This window comes from Mobula birostris, chromosome 24 (assembly GCF_030028105.1).
Source record: "Mobula birostris isolate sMobBir1 chromosome 24, sMobBir1.hap1, whole genome shotgun sequence".
NCBI lineage: Eukaryota > Metazoa > Chordata > Chondrichthyes > Myliobatiformes > Myliobatidae > Mobula > Mobula birostris.
The window spans coordinates 51,564,889-51,586,134 of NC_092393.1; the positions used below are offsets into that span (position 1 = coordinate 51,564,889).

Here is a 21,246-nt window from a genome sequence, read left to right on the forward strand (position 1 = left end):
ATAGAGGCTGAGAAGCTCACGGTCCTTTTGGGGGGGATGGAGCTGCCGGCTCCAAAAAGCGAGCAGCTGCCATGCGCCTCTGACCAACTGTTTGTGCACAGCACCCACCGCGGAGCATGAACCGTTAGTAGTAATGGCTATGGGTGCTTAGGGGAGCAGGTGTGCCAGGACGGTCATGCTGGAAAGAGCTTGTCTGGTGCCATCAAATGCCCTGGTCACGTCCACTGACCAGTCAAACACACAATTAGGGGTGTTGCCTTTAAGCTTACTACACAGGGGGGAAGCATAAGTTCAGCAGCTCAAGGAAAGAACTGGTGATAGAAATTCACCATGCCTAAAAACTCTTGTAGCTTTTTTGTAGTGCGGGGCGGTGGGAAATCCATAATATCGGCTACCTCCGATGGGAGGGGATTCGCACCTTCTGTGGAGATGTGGTGGCTGAGGAAGTCAGTGGTTGACAACACAAACTGGTACCATATCTAGCAGAGTTAATAATCAACCCGGGTCGGCTTAACTGCTCAAAAAGTGTGCGAAGATGAGATACGTGCTCGGATTTGGATGCATCGGCAACGAGTACCTCATCCAGGTAAACAAGAAGAAAATCGATGTCTTTTAACACAGAGTTCATTAGCTGCTGGAAAGTCTGTGCTGCATTTTTCAGCCCAAACGGCATACACCACAAACTCAACATTGCCAAATAGGATTTTCACAGCCCTGTTGGGAATGTCCTCCGAGCACACAGGTACCTGATAATAGCCTCTAACTAAGTCGACTTTTGAAAAAAATTAACTTTCCGGCCAAACGTGCGGACTAGTCTTGGCTGTGTGGGGCCGTGGGTGGTGGGCTCATTAAGGCATTGGTAATCACCACATGGGTGACAACTACCCATAGCGACCATACAGAGGGGTGAAGCCCAAGGGCTATTTGACCGGTGTACAATGCCGAGTCTTTCCATGTTGGCAAACTCAGCCTTCACGGCTGCCAATTCTTCTGGGTCCAGTCTATGCGCGCGGGCATGGAATGGCGGGCCAGTTGTGGGAATATGGTGCTCAACCCCATGTTTTCCGACTGTGGTGGAGAATGTGGGCTCGGTTTGGGAATTCACCCAGCAGTTGAGTAAATTCACATGTGGTGGCGCATGGGCTTGACAGAGTCGTTGTGGGGAACTCACTGGGGGAACAAGGTAATGACCCAAAGTCCTTGACATCCACAAGCCGGCAGTTCATAAAATCGACTAACAGTCCTTGGGCACACAGGAAATCTGCACCGAGCAGAGGTCTAGCACTTCAGCCAGGATGAAGTCCCAGGTGTAACATCACCCACTGAAGCAGAGCGTCAGCCATCGTGTCCCATAAGTCTGGGTCTTGCTGCCATTGATGGCCTCCAATGGGGTTTCATCGTACTTTGCCTTCTCATCAATAGACGATGTTGGTAGCACACTCACCTGGTCACACCGGACCCACAGTCTGTGTGAAAGCACACACCACATTCCGAACTTGACCCAAAACGTCAACTGAGTTCCTCCAGCATTTTGTGTGTGTTGCTTTGGATTTCCAGCATCTGCAGAATTTCTTGTGTTTATAGTATGTTTCAGCAAGATTCTTGAATTCCAACAACAATCCTAAACACCTTCTGTACTTGTCTCTTACACAACGACATCGAATGGTTTTCATTTTTATCTATTGTAAATCACACAAAATGCTGGAGGAACTGGGCAGGTCAGGCAGCATCTATGGAGCTGAATAAACAGTCGCTGTTTCAGGCCAAAATGCTTCATCAAGACTGGAAAGGAAGGGGACAGAAGAAGGTGAGAGGAGGGAGAGGAGTACAAGCTGGTAGGTGATAGGTGAGGGGGAAGGTGGGTGAACGGGGATAAAGTGAGAAGCTGAGAGGTGATAGGTGGGAAAAAAGCAAAGGGCTGAAGAAAGGAATCTGCTAGGATAGGGGAGTGAATCATGAGAGAAGGGAAGAAGGAGGTGCTCTAGAACGAGATGATGGGCAGATGAGGAAGAAAGAAGAGGTAAGGGGGAGCCAGAAAAGGAAATGAGAAAGTAGAGAAGCGGGGTGGAGAAGTTAGAGAAATTTACATTCATGCCGTCAGGTTGGGGGCTACCCAAATGGAATAAGTGCTGTCGCTCCCCTAATCTGAGGGTGGCTATGGACCAACATGTCGGAATGGAAATTGGGAATTCAATTAAAATGGTTGGGCACTGTTATTCACCATAATTCTGGACACTCTGTTTTTTTTTAATGATCAGTCTCTCTCGGCCTTGAAGGACAAGTGTAGTTGCTGCATTGGACCACCTCTCCAATTCATGAACCACCTGTTCCTCCATCACTCAGTCTCAACCCTGGAGCTCCCTACCCCACCAGCAGTACATTCTCAAGGGAAATTTGGGGATGCAGGCTTTAAATAATTCCTGATTTGTATGCAGGTGAAAATGCGTCAAGAAATAGATCAGATAAACTTTATTTCTCACATGTGCATCAAAACCAACAGTGGAGTGCACCGGGGATATTCTGGGGAAGACTGCAAGTGCCACCACGCTTCCAGTGCCAACACTGCATGCCCACAGCTTGCTAATCATAAATGTTCACAATTGGAAAGTGGCAGGAAAATGGAGCACCCATTGGAAACCCACACGGTCACAGGGAGAAGGTGCATTCTCCTTACTGACAGCAGCGGGAATTGAAACCAATCCTACAGGTCCGTTGTAAGGCATTGCTTTGATCGCTACGCTGCTGTGCTGAGGTGGATGTAAATCTAAACTTGGCCTGCAGGATAGAATCAGATCAGTAATTTGCATCAAGTGTGTATGCAACATTCCCATTGAAAGGACACCAGGGACTGAGGACTGATTTCAACAGCCAATAAGACCTAGAAGCTATATGTGGCATCTTTCATAATCTTTGGCTGTCTCTTAGTAGTTATTCTTTTTTTTGTGATCTAAGTCACTGACAAGCCAGCATTTATTGTTCCCCCTCAACTGTCCCTGAGAAGGTGATGTCGAGTTGCCTCCTAGAAAAGACTATGGTCCTTCTGGTGGTCCTCAGGAGGGAGTTCAGAGATTTTGACCTTGCAGCAATATATATTGTGTGTTTCTCGGACCATGTGCAGTTTGGCAGGGAACCACAGGGGGCAGTGTTTACCTGCATCTGAAGCCCTTGTCCTACTTACACTGGAAATGACAGGTTTGGAAGGAGCTACTAAGAGTAGTCTGAATGGGTAACGACAGTGTGTTTTGCAGGTGGAGGAGGGATTGAGTTTTTAGCGTAATGGGAGAGCATCAGTGAAGCAGGCTGAATGGTGCTGAGATTCTTTAGTGTAATTGGAGTTATCCAGGCATGCAATTGGAAAGATCAGAAGAGTCAGGCATAGGCTGAATTGAGGCAGTGGGCTCCAGGCCCCAGAATATATTGAAGTGACAGACCCAAAACTTGGACGACAATCTCCTAAACCTATTTCTCCAAATCTTAAGGCTAAGTCGTCAACTTGGCCTTGATTGTCTAGACTGAGTTATTTGCTCTTTTAGATATTACTTATGTAACTGTCCAGCTGAGTTTCTTTTTAATGAAGACTCCAGGATGTTTGCAGTGGGAATCTTAGTGATGGTATTGATTCTGAAACTCAAGTGTGGGTGGTTCAATTCTCTTTGAGTTTCAAGGCAATTCAGTAATTTTGGGAAGTAACCATTGTCGTAACATAAGAAAAAAAATCACTGCAATGTATAATATTATCATTTATTTCAACAACTATTGCTGAATGTGTCACAATATCAGATCAGACAGCCAATGAAAATAACACTGAATTTAAAATGTCCCCAGCAGCTTAAAACTGGTCAAAAGGATCTAAACAAAGAATTTTTAAAAATAGTTTTACTTCTGGAAGTAACTTGGAAAATGTGTAGCTATGGGTGCTCGATGGTAGGGTTGAGTTGCTCTCTGATCTTGGCAATCCACTTGCAAACATCTTAACACCATCCAAGGAGACATCATCAGCTGATCGTTCACTTGTGGTGTGTCTTCGGAATGCTTGGCCTATACAGCATTTTAATAGGCATCCGTTAGTCTCATGAGACCATGGATTTGCACCTTGGAAGGTTTCTAGGGCGCAGGCCTGGGCAAGGTTGTATGGAAGACTGGCCATTGCCCATGCCACAAGTCTCCCCTCTCCACACCACTGATGTTGTCCAAGGGAAGGGCACTGGGGCCGATACAGCTTGACACCGGTGTCGTTGCAGAGCAATGTGTGGTTAAGTGCCTTGCTCAAGGACACAACACGCTGCCTCAGCCAAGGCTCGAACTAGCGACCTTCAGATCACTAGACAACGCCTTAACCACTTGGCCACGCGCCAACACCCTATACAGTATACAGAATACTTATCAATCAACCGATAGGTCATCATTACGGAATCTCAGTTGTGATGTAGGGAGGGGTTCTCATCACTGACTGGTTGCGTATAAACAGACATGTCAACCTCGATCCGATTTATAAGCCAATGTGGGCAAAATTCCAGAAAACACACAGAGTTCGCCGTGTGACTCCTCGTAGGGAGATGAAACATTTGCAAGTGGATTGCCAAGATTGGAGAACAACTCAATCCAACCATAGTTTTGCTTTAGTTTGATACTTTCAATTATTTTAAGTGATTTTAATTTAAAATGAATTTAGACTATAAGACCAAAATACACAGGAGCAGAATTAAGGCATGTGGCTCATTGACTCTGCATCATCATTCTTTTTGTCTTCATTCTTCATTCCTCATCTGTTAGGGCATAATGGTGTGGTGAGAATGGTTCCGGGGCAGTGTTTTGTACTGTGTGTGAGATGTGGGAAGTCTGGGAGACCTCCAGTCTTCCGGATAAACACATCTGCACCAGGTGCATCGAGCTGCAACTCCTCGGAGAGCATATTGAGGAGCTGGAGCTGCAGCTTGATGACCTTCGACTCATACAGGAGAATGAGGAGCTGAAAGACAAGAGCTACAGGGAGGTAGTTACCCCTAGCTTGCAGGAGACAGGTGAGGTCTTTAAAAATACTTCTGTAGCATTTTCCAGCTTCATGCACCTCTACAATTCATGCTCTGAAAGTTATTTTGATCAAGGCATGGTGCACATAAACAGATCTTTCTTGAGAAGAGCAAGCTCCATCAGTAATCAGACTTCGTGTATCTGTTTTATATATAGAGCAAGGCATCTCTCTAACCCACACCTCCAATCTTATCTCATTGATTGGAATACCTGACTCCAAATAGCTTTTGTAGAAGGCATTACCCCAGTGGTTCACGTACTGTTTTGAACCTAGACTGTGATTGTTTAAGTGGTGTACTCAGTACTGATGAGAAGAAGTACAATTGTCTGTGTGTTATTAGTTTAGGCAGATTGTGTTTGTCTATTATTGTGACTTAGATGAAGATCAGACCACATTCTGTCAGTAATTAACACAGAAAACCAGGTAATTGCAAAAGGTTCACAAACTTCTTCTTGAAACTGTATATGCAAACCCCCACACAGTGGTAAGAAATGTGGTCTACAAATTACAATGGGAGATAAAAAAAATGCATGCCTAGAGGGCAATGTTACAATAGTCATGGGGGATTTCACTATGTAGGTACATTGGGAAAATCAGGTTGGTGCTGGATTCCAAGAGGGGGAACTTTAGAATGCCTATTTTTAGAGCAGCTCATAGTTGAGTCTACTAGGAGATCATCTATTCTGGATTAGGCGTTGTGCAATGAACTGGATTTAAGTAGAAAGCTTAAAGTAAAGGAACCCTTAGGGACAAGTCATCATTCTGTGATAAAATTCACCCCGTAATTTGAGAAGGAGAAGCTAAAGCAGCTGTATGAGTGTTACAGTGGAGTAAAGGGAATTACAGAGGCATAAAAGAGAAGCTGGCCAATATTGACTGGAAATAAACCCTGGCATAGATGATGGCAGAGCCGCAATGGCTGGAATTTCTGGAAGCAATTTGGAAGGTGCAGGATATATACGTCCCAAAGAGGAAGAAGTATCCTAAAAGCAAGATGACGCAATCATGGAAAAAAGAGAAGTCAAAGCTAATATAAAAGCCAAAAAGAGGACATACAATAAATCAAAAATTAGTGTGAAGTTAGAGGATTGGGAAGCTTTTAAAAATCGCCAGAAGACAACCAAAAATGTCATCAAGAAGGAAAAGATGGAATATGAAGGTAAGGTAGCTAATAATATTAAACAGGATACACAAGAATGACTATCAACCTATGGCTCTGACATCAATTGCTATGAAGTGCTTCAAGAGATTGGTTATGGCACACATCAACCACAGCCTACTGGTCAACCTCGATGCTTTGCAATTGGCCTACCGGAGCAACAGGTCAACGGCAGATGCCATCTCTCTGGCCCTACATTCCTCCTTAGAACACCTGGAGAATAAAGACACATACGTAAGGCTCCTTTTCATTGACTACAGCTCGCCTTTAATACCATCATTCCAAATAAACTGATACCTAAGCTCCGGAACCTGTGCCTTAGCACTCAGATCTGCAGCTGGATCTTCAACTTCCTCACAGACAGGACCCAGGCTGTAAAAATAGGGGACAAGCTCTCTTTTACAATCACTCTGAGCACCGGTGACCCACAAGGCTGTGTACTCAGCCCCTTGCTGTACTCACTGCACACCCATGATTGGGTAGCGAAGTTTCCATCAAACTCAATATATAAGTTTGCTGATGACACAACAATTGTAGGCCGTATCTCGGGTAATGATGAGTTTGAGTACAGAGAGGAAATGAAGAACCTGGTGGCATGGTGCGAAGACAATAACCTATCCCTCAATGTCAGCAAGATGAAGGAATTGGTTCTTGACTTCAGAAGGAGTAGCGGACTGCACGACCCAATTTACATCGGTGCTGCGCAAGTGGAACACGTCAAAAGCTTTAAGTTCCTCGGGGTCAATATCACAAATGACCTAACTTGGTCCAACCAAGCAGAGTCCACTGCCAAGAAGGCCCACCAGCGCCTTTACTTCCTGAGAAAGGTAAAGAAATTTGGCCTGTCCCCTAAAACCGGCACTAATTTTTATAGATGCACCGTAGAAAGCATCCTTCTAGGGTGCATCACAACCTGGTATGGAAGTTGTCCTGTTCAAGACTGGAAGAAGCTGCAGAAGATCATGAACACAGCACAGCACATCACACAAACCAATCTTCCGTCCTTGGACTCACTTTACACCGCACGCTGTTGGAGCAGTGCTGCCAGGATAATCAAGGACACGATCCACCCAGTCAACACACTTTTCGTCCCTCTTCCCTCCGGGAGAAGGCTCAGGAGATTGAAGACTCGTATGGCCAGATTTGGGAAGAACTTCTTTCCAACTGTGATAAGACTGCTGAACGGATCCTGACCTGGATCTGGGCCGTACCATCCAAATACCCGAATCTGCCTCTCGGTTTTTTTTTGCACTACCTTACTTTCTCTTTTCTATTTTCTATTTATGATTTATAATTTAAATTTTTAATATTTACTATCGATTTGTCATCTAGGGAGCGCGAAGCGCAGAATCAAATATGGCTGTGATGATTGTACGCTCTAGTATCAATTGTTTGGCGACAATAAAGTAAAGTTTCTTCAGAGACATAAAGTCTTAAAGAGAGGTAAGAGTGTATATCGGACCACTGAAAAATAATGCTGGAGAGGTAGTAACGGGGGACAAGGAAATGACAGACCAACTGAATAAGCATTTTGCATCAGTCTTCACTGTTGAAGACACTAGCAGTATACCAGAAATTCAAGAGTGTCAGGGGACAGAGGTGTCTGAAGTTACCATTACTAGGGAGAAGGTTCTTGGGAAACTGCAAGGTCTGATGGTAGATAAGTCACTAGGACCAGATGGTATACTCTCCGGGATTCTGAAAGAGGTGGCTGAAGAGATTGCGGAGCATTAGTAATTAATAAGGACTAGAATATAAAAGCAAGGATGTAATGCTGAAGCTTTATAAGGCACTGATGTGGCCTCACTTGGAGCATTGTGGGCAGTTTTGGGTCCCTTATCTAAATAAGGATATACTGACATTGGAGAGGGTAAAAGCAGTTTCATGTCAATGATTCGGGATTGAAAGCCTTGTCATATAGTATGAGGAGCATTTAATGGCTCTGGGCCTGTACTCACAGGAATTCAGAAGAACAAGGGGTGACGTTATTGAAACCTATCAAATATTGACAGGCCTCAATAGAGAGATGTGGAGAGGATATTTCCTGAGGTGTGGGGAATTTAACAACAGAGGACATAGCTCACAATAGAGGAGCTTCATTTCTGAATGGAGATGAGGAGGAATTTTTTTAGCCAGAGAGTGGTGAATCTGTGGAATTTGTTGCCACAGGCAGCAGTGGAGGCCAAGACATTATGTTTATCTAAAGCAGAGGTTGATAGATTCCTGATCAGTCAGGGCATGATGGATATGGGGAGAAGGCAGGAGATTGGGGCTGAGAGGGGAAATGGATCAGCCATGATGAAATGGCAGGGCACTTTGGATGGGCCAAGTGGCCTAATTGTGCTCTTATATCTTATAGTATTATAGCCTTATTCCATCATGGCTGATTTATTGTCCCTTTCAGCCCCATTTTTCTGCCTTCTCCCTGTAACCTTTGACACCATTACTAATCAAGAACCTATCAATCTCTGTTCTAAATATACCTAATGACTTGGCCTCCACAGGCAACTTTGGCAACAAATTCCACAGATCCACCACCCTGTGGCTAAAGAAATTCCTCCTCATCTCCGTTCTAAAGGAATTGTATTCTGAGTCTGTGCCCTCAGGTCCTAGACTCCCCCACCATAGGAAACTTCTTTTCCATATCCACTCTACATATGTCTTTCAATATTCATTAGGTTTCAATGAGATCACCCTTCATTGTTCTAAACTCTGGCGAGTACAGGCCCAGAGCCATCAAACACTCCTCATACAGTACATTAACCCTTTTATTCCCAGGATTACCTTCATGAACTTCCTTTGGACTCTTTTCAATGCCAGCACATCGTTTCTTAGGTAAGGGGCCCAAAGTTGTTCGCAATACTCCAATAATATAGCAACAGGGATGATTATAGTTGCAGAAAATTGAACTCAGACAAACTCTGGAAGTGACGGCATATCTGAGCTGGGACAAATGTGCCTTGAGAGGAGTGAAATCAATCTGCAAGTAACTTTTGGGTGTAACTTGTAATCTTCATTGTTCACTTACAGAAAACAAGAAGCACAACACGCTGGGATGGTGTAACCAAAAGGAATGACTCACTCTGTCGGGTTTTTTAGATTCAGTGCATCATCAGAAAGAGAACGCCACACTAAAAATAGTAGATGACCTCTACAATGTACTGAAGTGAAAACAGAACTAGCGAGCAACTTAACAAGATTGGATGTCTTAACCCACCTATCTGCTGGTCAAGGATTCCTGATTTCACTGTTGCTGGTGTGTCAAATCTGGAATCCCCAAACCAACAGACAGGTGATTTAAGATATCCTATCTTGATAATTTGCTAATTCATTTTGTTTTCACTTTAGTAAATAGTAGAAGCCTCATGCTCTCTCTTCCTGGCACCAATCAAAACCTAGTTCTCAGTTTAATCTGATTAAAGAATGTTTCTGCATTTCTTATAGACAATGTTTCAAAACTGAATACTTATTATTCATGCTCAGATGCCAGGAAGTGCTTGTGCAAAGTCCAGGTGGCTGTTCTACAGTTTAATTACTGTTTTCTTAACCACCCACATCTTATTAGTTAGTTAGTTACTGCCTGTTACACTGCTGGCATTTAGGCAGCAATGAAGTTCCTCCATCTTTATCTGTCCTTGGCCATCTTCTCCATTGTGCTCAGGCGTGGTTCACGGACCTCATTCCTGCCTCAGTGGTACGGTGCCAAGATGTCTTTGGTCTCCCACGTTTCCTCTGCCCTTCAGGGGTTCAATGAAGTCTTGATGTTGGAGCTAGCCTCTCTTCTCATCATGTGCCCAATCCATCTCCAACGCTTCTTCATGATGATTGTGGTCATGTCCTCTTGACACTAAAGGAGTGGAGTGTGGTTGGAGATCTACTTTGTCTGACACTTATAAAGTATCAGATGGGGGTTCAGGCAGTGTGACAAAACTCGCCTAGAATCATAAACAGAGAGCAGTGAAAGACACAATTCTGACCATATCTAGTAACATTATGAGAAGGAATCACAGACAGGGAGGAAACACATTGAACCCATAACCTATCCCCTTACTTTACAGATGGGCAGTCAGAAATAAAAAAAATGCTGCTGGGGAAGTATGTCGCCAGAGCAGCTTTAAAGATGGAAGTTTTGCAACCCCCATTGACACTTCAGCTGACTGGAAACGTTGCTGAAAACTGGAAAAGATTTAAAGTGTTTTGATATTTATTTATCGGCAATCAGAGTAGATAATAAAATGGAAAAAACCAAAGCTGCAATTCTACGTCACGTAATAGGGAATGATGCAATTGAGGTATATAACCACTTTACTTTTGAAAATGGAGATAATTTGAATCTAAAAGTGATAGCCGACAAGTTTGAAGCATTTTGCGTACCGAAGCACAATGTGACGTATCAAAGATGTAAATTCTTTACATACAAGCAGAAATCTGGTCAAATAATTGATCAATTTGTTACCTAATTAAGAAACCACAGTAAAACATGCGAGTTTGCAGAGCTGACTGACTCTCTCATTAAAGACAGAATCGTTTGCGGCATTTTGGATAATGCTCTGAAAGAAAGAATCTTAAGAGAACCAGACATAAATTTGGAAAAAGCTTTGATTCTTTGCAAAGTTTCAGAGACCGTGATGTCACAGGCTAAAGAGCTTTTTATTGAGAGCTGCGTAGGCGCTGTGGAAAAGCATGGACATGTTAGAAAAAATAATAAAACAGCAACGAAACCAACAGAGAGCAAGACGTCATCTGAAAGAAAAAAACTTTGTGATCGCTGTGGGCGGGAGCACCAACCTAAAAAGTGTCCAGCTTATGGGAAAATATGTACCGCCTGCGGTAAGAGTAATCATTTTTCATGCTGTTGCAGAAGTAGAAAGGAAATAAAACACGTAAATGCAGTGCTTGAAAATGAACGTGAGGAATTTTATATAGATATGCTTTGTGAAAACAAACAAAGTGAGAATGACTGGACTATGCCATTGCAAGTGAACCAAAACATTATTCTGTTTAAATTGGATACTGGGGCACAAGTAAATGTTCTTGCAGAACCTGAGTTTAATGCAATAAAGCCAAGACCAAAGTTACACCAGACAAATATAAAAGTGACTGGGTATTCAGGTGCAGACATTCCAGTTAAAGGAACATGTGTGTCGAAAGTATCACACAAAAATAGTGTGCACACACTTTCATTTGTGGTCGTGCCAAAAAATGTACAGTCAATACTTGGTTTATCTGCCTGTGAGAGACTGAATTTGGTGAAAAGAGTCTTGGTCCTGGACAGTGACCCGGAGTCAGAATACAGCGACTTGATGAAAGAGCGAGAGAGAAGAGAATTTGTTCTAACGCGGCAAAGGTAAAAGAAGTCATAAAGAAAGATCCCAGACCCATTCCTTTATTATCAAATTTGCCGGTACAGTACAATACGGATCTGAAGCCAAAGAGTGGCAAGAATCGGGATCCAATTGAAGAAGTGAAAGCACAAGTGAAGAAATTGAGAAGTTTTAATGAAGTGATGAAAAGAGATTACGCAGCTAATGAATGAATTGTGATTTCTTCTCAAAGACCTCAAGAAAGAGTCAACTTCAGAGTTTCCATTAACTGATGCAGACCAGACAAACATGAAAATAACAATGAAACACAGGAACGGTGTGAACCTCATGTTAGATTATGCACTTGTTTTGATTAATGTTGCTAATTGTTGTTCTTTTTAAGGAAAGGAAGATGTGGTGATGTCACGTGTAAGAACGTCATTGGACAGAGTTCGAAGCATGCGCAGAACTGACAGAATGATCTAGAAACTTGTATGGTTTAAACGTGGTTGCTGTTTGCTGTTAAATAAAAGTTCTAGTTATATTCTTCCAGAATACGGTTTATTCTTAGTAACCCACGGTACGTATAAAGAACACAACACTCTGTGAGTGACTAGTATTGTGTACAGTGCTGCTCACCCACTTGTAGAAAAGATATTAATAAGACTGAAAGAACTTACGAAGATATTGCCGGGATTTGAGGACCTGAGTTATAGGGAAAGGTTAGGAAGTTATTCCCTGGAGCATAGGAGAATGAGGAAAGATTAGACAGAGGGATACAAAATTATGAGGAGTATAGACTGGGTAAATGCTAGAGGATTTTCCCACTAAGGTTGGGTGAGACTACAACAAGAGGTTATGGGTTATGGTGAAATATTTAAGGGGAACCTGAGGGGAACTTATTCACTCAGAGGGTGGCAAGAGAATGGAACAAGCTGCCAGTGCAAGTGGTGGGTGTGGGTTTGATTGCAACATTTAAGAGAGATTTGGATAGGTGCATGAATGGGAGGGGTATGCTCCAGGTGTACGTTGACAGGACTTGGCAGAATAATAGTTTGGCATGGAGTAGATAGGACAAAGGGCCTGTTTCTGTGTTGTAGTGTCCTGTGACTCTATGTAAAACAAATGGGATCAATGCTGTTTAGGTGTGTGCGTGGGTGATAGTTGGCATGGATTCAGTGTTTCCACACTGTATCCCCATAACTCTGGAGCTCTAAGGAAAGGTTTGTGTTAATCACAGCTCATCAAAGGGACTCTGCAGCCCAGTGGCCTCAACTGTCACAGGTACGATTCTTGTGGTGCCACCAAGCTTGGCGACTTGTAAGAAAACTACAGACAGCCACAAACATCCTGTTTTACTATATTCTGAGCGGAAGGAGGTATAGAAGCCTGAAGGCGCACACTCAGCGATTCAGGAACAGCTTCTTTCCCTCTGCCATCTGATTTCTAAATGGACATTGAACCCATGAACACTACCTCACAAAATTTTTTATTCCTATTTTTTGCTCTACTTATTTAACTATTTTATATATATGTATACGCATACAGTTGCCTCTCTATTATCATGTATTGCATTGTACTGCTGCGGCAAAGTTAGTGAATTTCCTGACTCATGTCAGTGATATTAAACCTGATTCTGACTCAAACTAAACAGTAATAGTTGATGTGAGGATACAACACTCAACAATTATAAAGAGTAAAATATTATTTAAAAATACTTTAGAGGTTAAAGTATGGATACAGAATAAAATGTGTATAAATGCATCGATACGAGCTTGCTGAGTGTTGTGGATGTGCTTTCTTGGTGCCAGAACACGCGGGCTGCACCCAACACACCCTTGGGAGTGTTGGTTGTAAATGTAAATATCCCATTTCAGTGTATGTTTCAAAGTACACATGATAAACAAACTTGAATCTTGACCTACAGTTTCAAGGAAGACTGCTTGCAGCTGTGAAAATATTCTGACCTCAGAAACTTCCCCAGAATTTTTTTCAAATTCATAGCTGGAGGCAGCATAATAATTTAGACAAGTAATTATAACTTATGACCTATCAAATACAATTTCTTTAGAAGTACCCTAGTGTAACGATCCAGTGAGTTTTTTTAATGTTCTATGTCAGCTGACTGCACCAGCCAATATAATCACCTTAAGCCCTGCAACAATGTGCTCGCAGTCTCTATAAGATCCTTTTCTACATTTCTGACTTTGTGATCATTTCTGAATGTAGCTCAGCTACCAGCTGCAGTTCCTCCCTTACCACCATTCAGGGCCCCAAACAGTCCTTCCAGGTGAGGCAACACTTCACCTGTGAGTCGACTGGGGTGATATACTGCGTCCGGTGCTCCCGATGTGGCCTTTTATATATTGGCGAGACCCGACGCAGACTGGAAGACCGCTTTGCTGAACATCTACGCTCTGTCCGCCAGAGAAAGCAGGATCTCCCAGTGGCCACACATTTTAATTCCACATCCCATTCCCATTCTGACATGTCTATCCACGGCCTCCTCTACTGTAAAGATGAAGCCACACTCAGGTTGGAGGAACAACACCTTATATTCCGTCTGGGTAGCCTCCAACCTGATGGCATGAACATCGACTTCTCTAACTTCCGCTAAGGCCCCACCTCCCCTTCGTACCCCATCTGTTACTTATTTTTATGCACACATTCTTTCTCTCACTCTCCTTTTTCTCCCTCTGTCCCTCTGAATATACCTCTTGCCCATCCTCTGGGTCCCCCCCCCCCACCTCCTTGTCTTTCTTCCTGGACCTCCTGTCCCATGATCCTCTCGTATCCCCTTTTGCCTATCACCTGTCCAGCTCTTGGCTCTATCCCTCCCCCTCCTGTCTTCTCCTATCATTTTGGATCTCCCCCTCCCCCTCCAACTTTCAAATCCCTTACTAACTCTTCCTTCAGTTAGTCCTGACGAAGGGTCTTGGCCTGAAACGTCGACTGCACCTCTTCCTAGAGATGCTGCCTGGCCTGCTGCGTTCACCAGCAACTTTGATGTGTGTTGCTTGAATTTCCAGCATCTGCAGAATTCCTGTTGTTTGACCATAGCCAATGTCAATTTTCTCCAACAATATTCCTGTGGAGCACTTTACAATGGTTAATTTCACCAAATGTTCTTTACAAATGAACATTGTTATTTTAGTTATTTTCTTTTTAACTATAATAAAATAATGTTAACACTTCTTTCCTTTATATTGATTTACACCTGCCTTTTTCTTTTGATCTGCCTTCACTTATCTAATCATTACCAAAGTTACAAGAAAGAAAACAACACACGTTCTTGATTTTTTAAAAATGTAGCCACCTCTTTTTAACTCTCATTCTCATTGCTTTGTACAGATTCATCCAACACAGTGGAGCGATGAACAAAAATCCGAATTGAACTGGTTACTATGGCAGCGAAGGCCAGAATCCACCAATAAAAGGCGACTTTTCAGTGAGGAGCAGCTGAAAAGGAGCTGTGTCCTACATAAGTGTCCAGTAATCCAGATGTATTCTGAGTGAGGTTTAACACTATATGGGCTCCGTTGAGACAATGCTGTACGGAAATCGTCTGAGTGGTGCAAGATGTCTTCTTCCCTTTGCAACTTTGGTTTTATGGAGTGCCATCGCCAGAGGAGGTAGGGGAAGAGACTGTGGGGTCACTTTGCTTTCATTTGAATCTTTCATGCTTTGTGAAATTCTTTGAAGAGACTACACGTCAATCCTTGCTGTCGAGGCAGCATTCAATACATGTTACAATGAAAGACGAGACAAAATCAATATTTCATTACTTTGTGGGAGCACAGAATCATTGGCTTGTTTGAAATGTAAAAATGTCATGAGCGTAATGTCTGCAAAGTGGATTGCTTAAATCTAAATCCATTTTTTTCTCTATTTTCAAAAGTGTTAATGGATTAAATATCAATACAATAGTCATAGTCATAGTCATACTTTATTAATCCCGGGGGAAATTGGTTTTCCTTACAGTTGCTCCATAAATAATAATAGTAATAGAACCATAAATAGAAGAGTCTAGAAGATTACTCATAATCATTGTTTTCAATAACAATTATTAACTGAGAATGTTGTCTAAATTCAATAGGCCTAAAGTTTTAAAATATTATTTCAATCCCAACAAGCTGTTTCAATTTAAGTGTTACAAGATCAGAATCTACAGCTATAAAATAGTGACAGTGTACATAATGTTTTGAGAAAAGTAATGATCAATTTTCCACTGAGGTTGGGTGAGACTAGAACTAGAGATTAAAAGTTAAGAGTAAGAGGTGAAATATTTAAGGGGAATTTCTTTGCTCAGATGGTGCTGAGAGTGTGCAATGAGCTGCCAGCAGAAGTGGTGGATGCAGTTTTGATCTCAACATTTAAGAGCATTTTTAGATAAGTATATGGATGAGAGGGGTATGGAGGGCTATGGTCCAGGTGCGGATCAATTGGACGAAGCAGAAGAACAGTTCGGCACGGACTAGATGGGCCAAAGGGCCTGTTGCTGAGCTGTAGCGCTCTATGACCAAGGCGAAATGATAATAAGCAAAATTGAGGCTCAGGGAATTACAGAGTAATGACCAGCATGGATAGGAAGCCCATAACAAGACCACAAGACATAGGAGCAGAATTAGGCCATTCAGCCCATCGATGTTGGCCTAAAGTAGAAATTACGTAGCTGAGCAGTGAATATACAGTAGACAGTAGCGATCACCATGGTCATTCTGGAACCATTGTCTTTCCAATATGCCGATGATAGACCTGGACGTGCAAGGCAAAATTCCCCGAAACCAGAAACTGGCCATGCACCCAAAGAACATTGAATACTTGTCATCATGCAGCACTGATGGGAATTAATCAGTCATTAACCAGTCATTTCCTCAGGGTTTTTGAATTGTCACAACCTTTTCCTTTATTCATTCCGCGATGCGATGTGATCTCTATTTTGAACACAGTTCGATTTGAATCTGGAGACACCTAGACCATACTGGTTAGAGTGTCAGGGCTTTCTATCCAATAGGACATTAATGAACCTACTGAATTTTTAAAACATTCCTGTTGTCATAAGACCAGCTTCTTTTGTTAAAATCAGATTTTTAAGAATTTAATTCCTTGAAATCAAATTTGGTTTGAACATTGGGGTGTTATGAATGAATCACAAACATGAGAAAACCTGCAGAAGCTGGAAATCTAAAGCAACACACACAAAGTGCCGGAGGAACTCAGCGAGTCAGGCAGCATCTATGGAAAAAAGTAAACAGTCGACGTTTCAGGCCAAGACCCTTCATCAAGACGAGAAAGGAAGGGGGAAAGGAGTCAGACGAAGAAGTTGGGGGGGAAGGGGGAAGAAGTACAAGGTGGATACATGGTTGCGGTAGTGGGCTTTTGTGTGATTGACTACTCCACTACAAAGTCTCTTCCAGGGAGGCCTACTCAGATGAAGTTTAAATCTTCCCTTCAACAGGAACTTAGTGAAACTCTCTTTTACTTCTCCCCCTCTGGCATCTCTGCTACCCTCCGACTCTTCAACCATGTGCTCACCCAGACCCAGCACCACAGCCACGTATCCACCTTGTACCTCTTCCTTTCTACCCCCCAACCTCTGAGTCTGACTCCTTCCCCCTTTCTTTCCAGTCCTGATGAAGGGTCTCGGCCCACAACGTCAACTGCTTATTCTTTTCTATAGCTATTGCTTGACAATAGACAATAGGCAATAGGTGCAGGAGCAGGCCATTCGGCCCTTTGAGCCAGCACCACCATTCACTGTGATCATGGCTGATCATCCACAATCAGTACCCCATTCCTGCCTTCTCCCCATATCCCTTGACTCCGCTATCTTTAAGAGCTCTATCTAACTCTTTCTTGAAAGAATCCAGAGAATTGGCCTCCATTGCCTTCTGAGGCAGAACATTCCACAGATCCACAACCCTCTGTGTGAAAAAGTTTTTCCTCAACTCCATTCTAAATTGTCTACCACTTTTTATTAAACTGTGGCCTCTGGTTCTGGACTCCCCCAACATCGGGAACATGTTTCCTGCCTCTAGTGTGTCCAATCCCTTAATAATTTTATATGTTTCAATCAGATCCCCTCTTATCCTTCTAAATTCCAGTGTATACAAGCCCAGTCGCTCCAGTCTTTCAACATACGACATTCCCGCCATCCCTGGAGTTAACCCAGTGAACCTACGCTGCACTCCCTCCATAGCAAGAATGTCCTTCCTCAAATTTGGAGACCAAAACTGCACACAGTACTCCAGGTGAGGTCTCACCATGGCCTTGTACAACTGCAGAAGGACCTCCTTGCTCTATCTTCCACCTCTTGCACATGCTCTTTGACCTGCTAAGTTCTTCCAGCATTCTGTGTGTGTTGCGGGTGGTGTTGTGAATAGTGTAAACGGTTATCTCAGGTTACAAGAGGACACTGATAGGATGCAGAGCTAGGCTGAGAAGTGACAGACAGATCTCCATCCAGAAAAGGTCAAATTTGAAGGCGGAGTATAGGGTTAATGCAGAATTCTTAGCAGTGTGGAGGAAGAGGGGGATCTTGGGGTCCATGTCCACAGATCCCTCAAAGTTGATGGGATGTTTAAGAAGGCGTATGGTGTGTTAGCCTTCATTTTTTGGAATGTGGAAGCTTTACAGAGGGTGCAGAGGAGATTCTCCAGGATGCTTCCTGGAACAGGCAGAACGTCTTACGAGGAAAGGGTGATGAGCCAGAGCTAGAGCTTTTCTCTTTGGAGTGAAGGAGGATGAGGGGTGACTTGATAGAGTGTATGAGATGATAAGAAGGGTAGATAGAGTGGACAGCCAACGACTTTTTCCCAGGGCGAAAATGACGAATACAACAGGGCATAATTTTATGGTGACTGGAGGAATGTATAGGGGAGGGGTGGTCAGAAGTATTTTTTTCACAAAGAGAGTGGTGAGTGTATGGGATGTGCTGCCAGAGGTAGTGGGAAAGGCAGTTACATTAGGAAATTCTAAGAGACTCTTAGACAGGCACATGGATGAAATAAAAATGGAAGGTTATAAGATCATAAGATCTAGGAGCAGAATTAGGCCATTTCATTTAGAAATTTGCATTGCCATTTCATCATGGCCAATACTTTTTTACCCCTCTCGGCCCCAGTCTCCTGCCTTCTCCCTGTATCTCTTCATGCCCTGACTAATCAATAATCTATCAACCTCTGCCTTAAATATACCTAATGATTTGGTCTCCACAGCCGCCTGCGGCAACAAATTCCACGGATTCACCACTCTCTGGCTAAAGAAATTCCTCCTTATCTCTGTTCTAAAAGGATGCCCCTCTATTCTGAGGCTGTGCCCTCTGGTCTTAGACTTCCCCAGCATGGAAATGCAAGATGGAAGGGCTAGGTTGATCTTGGAGTAGTTAAAAGGTCAGCATTTCATCATGGGCCAAAGACCCTGTACCGCACTATCAACAGGAATTCTGCAGATGCTGGAAATTCAAGCAACACACATCAAAGTTGCTGGTGAACGCAGCAGGCCAGGCAGCATCTCTAGGAAGAGGTACAGTCGACGTTTAAGACTGAGACACTTCATCAGGACTAACTGAAGGAAGAGTCAAATCTCTTACTAACTCTTCCTTCAGTTAGTCCTGACGAAGGGTCTCGGCCCGAAACGTCGACTGTACCTCTTCCTAGAGATGCTGCCTGGCCTGCTGCGTTCACCAGCAACTTTGGTGTGTACTGCACTATACTGTTCAATGTTTTATGTAAGTCCCAGGGAAATACAGGGGAGCTATATGTTTCAGTAACAGTCTTTGCACATCTCAAGGCACAGCATAACCACACAGCAAAATGCTGTGAATGCTGGAAATTTAAGATATAGATTTGAGAGGGATGTAGGGTTAATGGGGATGGGAGATTCAGAAACGGTAAAATGTTAAGTATTAAGTACCTCACATGCAATGCCAACACATTTATCTTGTACTATATTTGCCTCATGATTGTAAAAACAGAGGAAGTGGCAGAGAAGACCTCCCCAGCACTGAGCAGCATCCACCATCAAGGAGCCCCATCATTCAGACTATGTTCTCTTCTCACTACTGTCATCGGACCGGAAACTCAGGAGCCTTGGGTCCCACAGCACCAGGTTCAGGAGCATTTACTACCTGTCAACCATCAAGCTCCTGAACCAGCGTGGGTAACTTCATTTCTCTTAACTCTGAATTGATTCTATCATCTACAGACTAACTTTCGAGGACTGTACAACTCATGTTCTCAGTATTTATGTATTATCATTATTTTTGCACAGTTTGTTTTCTTTTGCACTTTGGTTGCTTGACAGTCTTTGCGTGTAGGTTCTTTAATTCTATTGTATTTCTACATTCTACTGTGAATGTCTACTAGAAAATGAACCTCAAGGTAGTATATGGTGACAATTATGTACTCGGATAATGAATTTACTTCAAACTTTGAATTTATTCAAGTTTATTGCATCTGCACAAATACACGTAGGCACTGGCACAATGGAAACCTTACTTGCAGCAGCATCACAGGAACATATCATATAAGCAGTATTTACAAAAAAAAAGATAAACAAAAATTATGTACAATCTTTACAAGAAAGAACGCAATTCATTCAGCCTTTCAGTTCCATGCTAGCTCCCAGGGGAACAATACTGATTGTCTAAGATCATAAGACATAAGAACAGAATTAGACCATTTGACCCATTAAATGTGCTCCACCATTCCATCATGGCTGACTTACGATCCTGCTCAACCCCACTCATCCAGAACGAGGGGTCACAGTTTGAGGATAAGGGGGAAGCCTTTTAGGACTGAGATTAGGAAAAACTTCTTCACACAGAGAGTGGTGAATCTGTGGAATTCTCTGCCACAGAAAACAGTTGAGGCCAGTTCATTGGCTATATTTAAGAGGGAGTTAGATATGGCCCTTGTGGCTACGGGGATCAGGGGGTAAGGAGGGAAGGCTGGTGCAGGGTTCTGAGTTGGATGATCAGCCATGATCATAATAAATGGCGGTGCAGGCTCGAAGGGCCGAATGGCCTACTCCTGCACCTATTTTCTATGTTTCTATGTTTCTGCCTTCTCCACATAACCTTTGGTGCTTTTACTAATCAAGAACCTACCAACTCCCATTTTAAATGTGTGCAATGACTTGGCTTCCACAGCCATTTGTGGCAATGAATTCCACATTCTCTCCTACATGTTCCCATGAACTCCATTTTTCTTTGCAATTGACCTACATGGGATGGTCATTTACAGCAGATTGTTAGAATTCCGAGTGTGGAGAGAGTACTACCAGGTCTCAGGATTGCTCTTTGGCCTGTCCACTACAGGTGTCTTAACCCAGGTCAAATCCACAAAAGCTAAACGAGAATGGATATAATTACTGCCGCTGAATAAAATTATCATCCTTCCTTACTTTTCACAAAAAACACCAATGTTAATAAAGATTATTCAAGAAAATCATGAATCAGTTTGGAGTTTCCGCTCAAAACAAAGGTTTTTAAAAAAATGTTTTAGGACATGAGTGCCACAGGAAGACAAACTTTTCTTATCCATTGCCAACTGCCCATCTAAAGGCAATTAATTCTTGAACCTCTTAATGAAAGTATTCACAAGGTACTATTGGGCAGAGTGTACCTGGAATTAGGCTCAGCAATGACAAAGGAATGGGATATATTTCCATACCAGAATGGTTAAAGAGGTTGTAGCACCATTGAGTATGAAACAACTAACCTTATCCACGTCAACCATCAACACCCATCT

The 21,246-nt window shown here is 42.9% G+C and overlaps 1 protein-coding gene across 1 annotated transcript in view; it reads left to right on the top strand.

Moving 5' to 3' along the window:
- Positions 1 to 535: 535 nt before the first annotated feature.
- Positions 536 to 21,246, top strand: part of btbd17b (BTB (POZ) domain containing 17b) — a 36,006-nt gene continuing 15,295 nt past the window's right edge. The window contains exons 1-2 of the mRNA XM_072242395.1: positions 536 to 586; positions 4,958 to 5,021. Of these exons, the coding sequence (XP_072098496.1) occupies positions 536 to 586; positions 4,958 to 5,021 (115 nt within the window). The remainder of the gene's footprint in view (positions 587 to 4,957; positions 5,022 to 21,246) is intronic.